This window comes from Pundamilia nyererei, unplaced genomic scaffold, assembly GCF_000239375.1.
Source record: "Pundamilia nyererei isolate P.nyererei 1_Seehausen unplaced genomic scaffold, PunNye1.0 scaffold00462, whole genome shotgun sequence".
NCBI lineage: Eukaryota > Metazoa > Chordata > Actinopteri > Cichliformes > Cichlidae > Pundamilia > Pundamilia nyererei.
In genome coordinates this window covers 138,537-147,837 of record NW_005187863.1, presented here as the reverse complement: position 1 = coordinate 147,837, position 9,301 = coordinate 138,537, and the positions used below count along the sequence as shown (strand labels likewise).

The 9,301-nt window shown below is 38.8% G+C and overlaps 1 protein-coding gene across 7 annotated transcripts in view; it reads left to right on the top strand.

Annotated features, from left to right (window-relative positions):
* The window catches only part of adgrb1a (adhesion G protein-coupled receptor B1a), a 157,843-nt gene that overhangs the window by 89,351 nt on the left and 59,191 nt on the right, over positions 1-9,301 (top strand). For all 7 annotated transcript variants that reach the window (XM_013916101.1, XM_013916100.1, XM_013916097.1 and 4 more), the window contains 3 exons: positions 1,338-1,413; positions 4,471-4,573; positions 4,666-4,709. In XM_013916101.1, the coding sequence (XP_013771555.1) occupies positions 1,338-1,413; positions 4,471-4,573; positions 4,666-4,709 (223 nt within the window). The remainder of the gene's footprint in view (positions 1-1,337; positions 1,414-4,470; positions 4,574-4,665; positions 4,710-9,301) is intronic.

The window sequence follows — 9,301 nt, the reverse complement described above, 5'->3', positions numbered from 1 at the left end:
TGTGTGTGTGTGTGTGTGTGTGTGTGTGTGTGTGTGTGTGTGTTGCACTTTTTAACAGAAAATTATCTTTGGTTTCAACTTTACATATCTGTCTGAGCGTGTGCATGATTGTTGTTCTGTGTGCACAGTTGTGTTTGCATGTATCTGTGGGTTTGTGTCTAACAGTGTGAGAGACAGAGTTCATAGCTGAGTAGTCATGTAGGCCAGCCCCACTGTAAGTGCTCTGGGGGCTGGAGGAGTGGAGGCAGCGTGGCTGACCTGCATTCTATAGAAAAAGCCATTGTGCTAGCAGAGACTGAGACATTCAGCCTGTCTCATTGGCCTGGACTAAAGTGGGGTGGAACAATCCAGAACAGGGATCCAGCACCTCCAGTTAGTGAGCATTAAATCTGTTAGGCAGGTTAATCCATATTACTGTCTGTGTGAATGGGTAAATCTTCATGTGCTGCAGCCTGGTGTTTCTTTCAGTGATGGCATTGAGATACTTGCTCAATAATAAGAGCATAACAAACAGCTCACTTACAACCTCAAAAAAATCATTTTTCCTGCTTAACCCTGTGATGCACTCAAGGTGAAGATGTAAAGTTGCATTCAAGGTACTTTGGTGTCTTGCTGGAGATACAGAGCTGAACATAAATTATATTTTTTTAAGTGATGGGTCATTTCAGTAGCAACTTTCCAAACAGCTCAATAAATTAAAAGTCATGCAAACAATTTTTATACGGTTCATCACAAAATGTGTCCATCAGTTAAATGTACAAGTGAAGTATACTAAGTATACTTTGTATGCTATACTATAAGTATACTATAATAAGTATACTATAATTTTGTGTCATTCAAAGGTTGTATGAAAAGATGTGATAGACAGTTTATTGTAGGCTAAATTGGTTGGTTTGCAGTAGTGTGGTGCAGTTTACAGTGATGCATATTGTTGGACTGTACGGAGCAAAATGTAATATTTGTGTTAGGTTACTTCAAGGAGAGCAGACATTGATTTAAACTAAAAGTAAAGATGATGATACAGAATTGATTCTCTCACCAAATTTGACCTTTTATACATCTTAAAAATTAACCCATTCAACAGTCATATGGATTAACCTGCCTAAGAGATTGAATTGCTCACTAACAGGAGGTGCTGGATCCCTACACGTTTTAAGTGCTACATCCAGATGAACAGAATGAACTTTTTGGGATTTCCATATCTGGATGATTGAGCATGCATCAAGATTGTTTACTGCTACACCGTTGGAGGTCCCTAAGTTTGTTCTTAGAGTTCCTCCCATATGCCAAATCCCATGTTAATCCTTGTCTGTACCTCTGTTTCTTTCCTAATGCAGATCCAGATGATACCTCGACATTTGTAACTGGCATTGCTCTGTACAGAAACCTGGGCAGCATTCTCAATCTGCAGAGGTAAGACTTCTCAAGGCTGCTTCTGAAAGAAGGGGGATTTGGGGAGGTGGATTTCAGACAGGGAATTTGATAATGGGTTTGCATGAATGCAACAGAATGTTTTATACCAATGAACCAGGGATACTGGGTTTCACAAAAAAAAGACTTTCCATGTGTCAGTATAGATATGACTTTGTGATAGAGGTTGTGGTGGCACAGAAGTTGTCATGAAATCCATTCATCTCAGAATTCCTTTTTTTTTGTTTCATCTGTCTTTTCTTATTCCTCGAGTTTTTGGTTGTATGTAATGGTTTTGTTCAGCATATTCATTTTGTAGTTATCATGAAGGCAGAAAATAATGATTATTAATAAATAATAATTATCAGTTAATGAAAAATGCTTATTTAGCCTAGGGTCAGAATGGGTCTCCATGCGCATTACTATGGGATTTTGTTTTTTCTTTAGGGAACACTTACATTTGATTTAAATGAGTCTGTCAGTGAAGTCACTTGAAGACATGCACTGGACTTTGTATCCAAAAAATTTTTGTTATACTACTAGTGTTTCTAGGGGTGTTAAGTGGGTTTGTCTGTTCACCACTTTGTTATAGACTAAAGACATATCCAAATTCATGTAAAAAAAAAAACCCCAAACATTTAAAGTTAAAAATTCTCAGCAATCTTCTGTTTTGTTTTTTTTCCATTCTTCAACATATAGATTTAGGGTTCAGGTTAAGGTGTTAAGGCCACATAGGCTTAACAGAAAAGGGTCAGGTTATTAGCAGTGATGGAGAATGGACTCTGTGTATGATCATTTTTTCTCAGTTTCTACCTGTTAAAGCACAAATCAAATCCTGGAATATTCCAGCTAAAACGGGCTCTGCAGAGTTTGATTTAGTTTACGGAACTCTGGTATGGAAGAGGCAGAAAGACACTCATTGCATTAATTGCACCATAATTTTCTTTCATACTGTGATGCAAACACATAGCTATTTCAGTGAAACATCCTTGACACAGGTTACCCATGTGGCCAAATTCCCTGAAGGGAAATTTGCCAGTGAAGAATAATAGCTTCTCTGGCCACTAAAAACTGCAACAGTGTGGAGGATAAATGGTTAATTTATCTCAGGTGTCATACACTGAGCTGTAAGGTAACAACAGAATCAAGTGGAATTAAACATTTGTCTGAAGTCAGTTCTGTCCTTAATAGAGTTAGTCCAATCTTCAAAAGTTATAAGATAAACTCTCCTAGTATATGTTGCTAGAACTCCTTATCAAGAATTCCTCTGGTCAGCGATGGCCAGTAAAGCTTAAGTTATCAAAAGTGTAGAAAGGTATTCTGAATTAATCCAACTGCTTTAGTATTATAGCCACGCAGTGCACACACACCATTTAACAACAATGCTCAAGACGTTTAACCATGTTCCAATGCAGCAAAACTGCGCTGCCAGGCCTTTTAGCATCAGCTGCAACAGTAAGCACTTCTAGCTAAATGAATGCAAGGAATAAATGTAGGAGTACTATTCTCGCAGTGGGTGGCCCCATGTACGTCTTGTTTTTGGGGTAAAGGCATATCTTGGGGGGAAGTTGCAGTTGCTGGTAGCATGATGGTTTACATTTGTTTTAATAGAAACAGCCTGCAGTAACGTTGAGAAGGAGTAATGTATTATGATAATACGCTAAAAACACATGAATTGATAAAATAAGAGAAAAATCAAGCAGACCCTCACCATCTGAGATCTATATTTCCGCTCTTCTTCACTCTTCTTTTTCTCCCAATTTTATCTTTGTCTCTACTCCTTTTCTGTTTTTGATGCCTCTCTAAAAGAAAATGAGAGAAGTTTGAAGCGAGAGACTAGGTGACACAAAAGTTTAAGATGAGTGATTGTGTTTTCAAATGGTGAGAGGGTGATTGTGTGTTGTGGATACAGTGATGATGTGAATAATCAGGAAACAGAGCACGGGCTGTTGAACATGATTGGCCAACTGGAAGCTTTCGATGTCAGTTCTACCAGTAGCTATTCACTTTTTTCTGATTGTCTGATTCCACATGATTGATAGTAGCTATGGAAAAACAGAAATAGCAATGCATACTAAGCAGGGATACAGAATTTAAAATAAAATGTCTCAAATGTTATAAGATACTGATAGACAATGTGCTTCAGTTACTGGAAAAGAAGGATTACTGGATCCATTTGTTCTGAAGTAGAGCACAAAGATTCTGGCAAGTGGCTGTAAAACGACTGAAGCAGAAATGTGGTACTTATCATCCTGCTGATTAAGAAATCATGACTGGTCTGGATCTCATGAAAAATACAACTGAACACAAACTATCAGTATTTAAATGAACTCTAAGTGGCCTAGCTTTTTGTGGCAGCTACATAATATTTGCTAAACTAAGGACAATGTCAATATGTCCTTTCAAATTTCATTTGAACAACAGCCTTCAATATGACTTTGTCATCTGTGGATGCCATTATTGGCAGCATATTCCCCAAGTGGCCTTAAAGATATCAGGACTGTGAACTTAATCAAGATCAAGGACATCATTTTAGCTAGCTTAAAGTCAAGTGTCATTTGATGTTCGATGAAATCAAAGAACTGGAGTCAGTAAGACCAGTGATCTTCCAGATAGCAATTCATCCGTTTGTCTATGCTAAATTAGTTTTCTCAATTTTCAGTGTTGAAATGCACTTCTGTGTTTGTAGGGCTATGTTTCCTCCATACATCTATTTATATTTTGTTTGTCTAGACATTCCGAGGAATCTTCTGCCCTCTGTCACACCCACTTTGGGATGAATTAGATGAATTACATGCATTCATGTGTAGCATCTCCCAGTTGTATTAGCTTTAATTTCCAGGGTTTTGTTTTGTTTTATGTATATTAAATTAGTTGTCAGTTTACCACTTTTATAATGAAATATTTTTATAGAAGAATCCATTTCATATATTAGATACTTCAGACAAAACATTGGTGTGCTTTCATCTACATCTGAGTATCTTGAAATTTTGGGTGCATTTCCACTGCAGTATAGATTGTCAGTTAAAGGTGACAGTGCTGCCTTTTCTCTTCTTGTAGAAACAGCACAGTCCTCAATTCCAAGGTATTGTCAGTGACCATCAAGCCCACCCCTGCTTCCCTCACTGTTCCATTTGTGGTTGAGTTCTCTCACCTTTATAACGTGAGTAAAAAATCAACTTTTTACAGCTATAAAGCTGCTGCAACTGATCCTCTTTCATAACCATGTGGTTTCTCTGTTCTCCATTTATGTAGGGCACCACCAACCACACCTGTATATCCTGGGATGAGAGTGACAGGTAAGGCCCATGATATTTCTGATATGACATTTGACAGCACACACAGACGTATTAATTAATATTAATCAAATAATAATTAAATATTAATGAATTCTTTGTGGCATGGATTCAGTAGGACGTGTAGGACATTTCAGATGTCATGCAATTTAATTCCTGAGAGATTTGGGGCCATATTGAAATTAGAGCATTAGGCAGTTGCTGAAGATTTTCAGCTGCACATCCATGATGCATTCCACCACAACCAAAGATGCTCTATGATCTAGTTACTGTGGAGGCTATTTGAGAACAGTGAACTCACCGTTGTGTTCAAGAAAGCAGTTTGAGACAATTTAGCTTTGTAGCCCCAGTTTGCTTTGTGGCATCTGGTGTTGCTCATCTGCTTCAGGGTTTTACATGCATCAGAGATGCTCTTATGCATATCTTTGTTGTAATGAGTGGTTATTATTGCTTTCTTTCCAGCTCAAAGCAGTCTGTCCCTTCTAATTTGATCTCTGACATCAAAAAGCCATTTTTTAGCAGAAACTAACACTCATTGGATACTATCCCAGTAGATAAGCAGTTTCTGAAATAATCAGACCAGCCCTCTGGCACCAACAACCATACCATATTCAATGTCACCTGAATCGCCCTTCTTGGTTTGAACTCCCACAGATCTATAGGCCTAAATTCAGAGTCCATGCTCTGAGATACTTGTGTTAAACAGCAGCTGAACAGTACTTAACACATTGGCTGGTTATTGTATGTATACACCTATATATGTGAATATTTTTTATGGTGAAGCTTTAAGATAATCTGAAGCTAAAGAAGAAGAATATCCATCCATCTTCCCCCCCCAACCCAAGGGAGGTACTCTGGGGAAATAATGACCAAAATGAACAATTATGTCATTATTTACTAAGATCTTTTTTGTTTTTTAATGTTATTCTGTGATTGCTCAGGTCTTTTCACTAACCACACGGACCCTCTGTTTCCATTTCTTTGACACATTTTACCACAGCTAACAGTGACAAGTTATCATAAATTTTACTATATTTCTGAAAATCTGTACTATACTCCAACTTTTAATCCATATCTGGGAAACGTAGGCTTTGGTGAATGATTTAGAGCCCAGAATGTGAACGTTGCGCATTGTTTGCATATTATTATTATTATTAAAAACTAATTAAAAAAACAAACTGCATCGCCCAGTTACAAGCTATGCCATGTATTAAAATCAGACCCGCATGCATAGTAATACATGGCACCTAAGTCAAGTCATTAGAGAGGCCATGCTCCCTCTGAAGTTCTTTGGCTAGGCACAGTGTTTTTAATCTTGACAAAGTCAGTGAGCTGCTCCCCAGTGGAAGGTGCTGAGTATGCTGGACAGCTTGGTTGCTCTTGTCTGGGACAACATTAACCCAGTGCTATCACTGCTACGACACTGATGTAGCGTGTGGAAAATTAAAAGTGTCGCTCACTGCTTTCCTCCCTCTCGCAACCCACGCACAGTTATCAACATGAACGATAGTGAGCAGCTCAGAGTCTACAGAGAGAGGAGAGAGTGTGGAGGAAAGAGAACGAATAAAAGATACATATTGAACAGTTCGGTTTTACAACCTCTACGGGCAGATTCAAAGCAGTACTCATTTGTTCCTTGTCTTAAATGCCCTATTTGTTTAAGACTGGAAAATACAAAGAAACTATGTGAGCACTGAAAGACAGATGCGGACAGGGAGGAGGAAAGAGTCGAACATTTTGTAGCCTTATTGCAATGCAGGTTTGGATATTTGCATTTAGATGGGTGTATAAACTTGTGTTACAGAGACAGAGAGCAGAACATTCATCGCCTCAGTCAAGGGATAAAAATAATTTTGGTTTGGTGTGTAGAAACCTGGGGCAAAATAAACACGAAAGCACACGCAGATTATTTTGCCAAGTCTTATTCCCAAACCGATTTTAAAGGAAAGTATACATGTTAATATGACGGTATTTTGCAATAATTTTCTGAACAGCTTCTTAAATTGATTATTTCCCCTGCCAAAAAAAGACATTTTCAGTTCATGGAAACAACTTTTCTTATTAAAATAATCCTGCTTCTTTCTCTAAATAATTGTATTTTTATGCACGAAAGTCAGTGCCTCCTGTGCAGAATTTCTGTTCCCAGTTTTCACACAGCCCTGAAACTAAATTTGTTTAGGCCAAATTCTTATGTTATGAATGCAAGCTTTAATGTGATAAATAGTGGTACATTTTTATCTGTCTAATATCTACTCAAAACCAGCATCTATAAGAGTTTTATTTTGACCAAACTGATCATAATCACCTCGTAGATATCGCCATATTCAGCAAGCTTAAATGACGACAGAGACAAAAGCAGGAACACAGAAAGGACAAAAGAATCCAATCTTGTGGTGTTTGGGTGCGGGGTTGGGGGAAGAGACGTTCTATGCGAAATTAAAATCTATCTAGGACAGGAGCTATGATTAATGACTTAATATTTGGGAGAGAAATTGGAATATGAGGAGAGGTCCTTGTCATGTTGATAAGAGCGTTGAAGCTGCCTGGGCCTTCACTTGCATCAGGCTTCAATCTCCTGGAATCAATAACAAGAACATCAGCAGTCTCTGTCTCCCTGTCTCACACATGTTGGCATTAATACTACTTTGTTTACAGTATACGTTTTCCTGATGTGCTATAAATACTAAATATTAATTGGCATCAGAATAATATTGCCGTGAATGGCAGCTCAGACACTCTGCCAGTGATACACACTGTTCACTGTATTCTCCTGTTTGTATAGCTTTTCTATAAAGTGGAGTGGGGCAGGTGGACTTTCAAAAAAAAACTGAGCATCTTCTTTGTCAATTAAAATTATTATTTTCTTTGTTCTTTGGCTTTCAAGACCCTGGAGAGCATTTAATTAAAAATGAAAAGGCATTACTTATTTTCTTATTGCAATATCGCCATGCTTACTGTTATAGTGTTATTTTCTGGGGGAAGGATAAGAGTTAAAAGGTTGTTAGACCTCAGAGGGTTGAATAGGCTGGCCAACTGGGAGCGTACAAAAAAGGCATTGAGGAAGATACAAGTTTATCTGTCTGTATCTGAAAGCCCCACAGGATCTTTGCTCAGGCATTCTCTACCAATCTAACGAGCATATCCCATTTTGATCTCAGCACTTCCAAGCCATACTCATACTCTACTATGCCAGACGCTTGGTTATGGCATTCCATTTATGGCCCACCTGCTCCAAACTTGCGTCTTATCGTTATGTGTGAGATTGTCCCAGGGGCGTCTCTGCACCGCATTCACCTGGGGTTCTGGTGTGGTAGATCCCAGCCTCTATGATTTTTGTGCTCAGAGCTTGTTCCTTTGATGCATGATTAGTGGCTCAGCTATATTTCAGTCCACCTTTGTCTAGTCACTAGTAGGATTTCTCAATATCAGCCACTTCTTCTGTCTGCCGGTGCTAAATACTGTGCAGGGGCCAGTCCTTCTATGATTGCAGGGGCCAGTCCTTCTATGATGGTTCCTCTTCTCTTTTTGGTTTCTGCTACCTGAGATATTCATTAAGTATATTGTCTTGATGTAAGTGGCTTCCAATCTCTTCCTTTGGCCAGCTTATTATCCCAGCAGGGTATCTCATCACCGGCCTCTTCATGGTTCCCATTTGCCTATGGGATTCCCAGGTATCTGTAGCTGTCATCAATGTCTCCAGTGTTTCCTTCGGGTATTGCAATCCCCTCAGTTCTGACTACCTTCCCTGTCTTTGTTACCATACGACTACACTTCTCCAGTCCCAGTGACATTCCCTTCTGTAGATCCTAGTGGATCAGTGAAGGTGACTGATGATTGCTCTATTCCGTAGTTGGTATCCATAGCCAGGCTTGTCAGTGGTTTCACTGAGGGGTTTCAGGCCATTATAGAAAAGCAATGGGAACAGAGCATCTTTTTGGTAGATCTGCACTTGATAGTGACTTTTGCAACTGGCCAAAGTTGGCCTTTAGTGTTTTTTGCCACATCCCCATGAGTTCTTGATAAAGGCTCTTAGGGTCATGTTGATCTTTTATAATTCTAGGCATTGCATGAGTCATAGGCTCTTTTTTTAGTCAATCCAGGCAGTGCACAGGGGACAGAGAGAGAGAGAGATTTATCTACAAGGAAACTGTCTTTCGTAGGGTTATGTGTTATTGTGTGCCACACAGTAAGCTTATTTCCTGAGCGTTTTCTGACAGTCAGAACTTCATCCCACATGTGAATGTTGTGGGTTTCAATTGGCTTGTTAGAAGTTTGCAGAGGCGTTGAGTGAGAAAAGTGTCTTTTCACTGTCAACCAGATTTAGAGGAAACATCTTTTTCAAGATATCTTTGCAATGACCTGTGAAGGCAGCTTTGCAGCTTTCAATTTCCCACCAAATCTCAACTTTTGCTTTGAGAAGTCAACAGTCTTTCAGTGTCTTTTCACAGAAGTTTTGCCTGAGAGGGAAATAGGTTGAAAAAAAACACGTGTCTAGTAGTCTACAGGGAGTGCAGAATTATTAGGCAAGTTGTATTTTTGAGGAATAATTTTATTATTGAACAACAACCATGTTCTCAATGAACCCAAAAAACTCA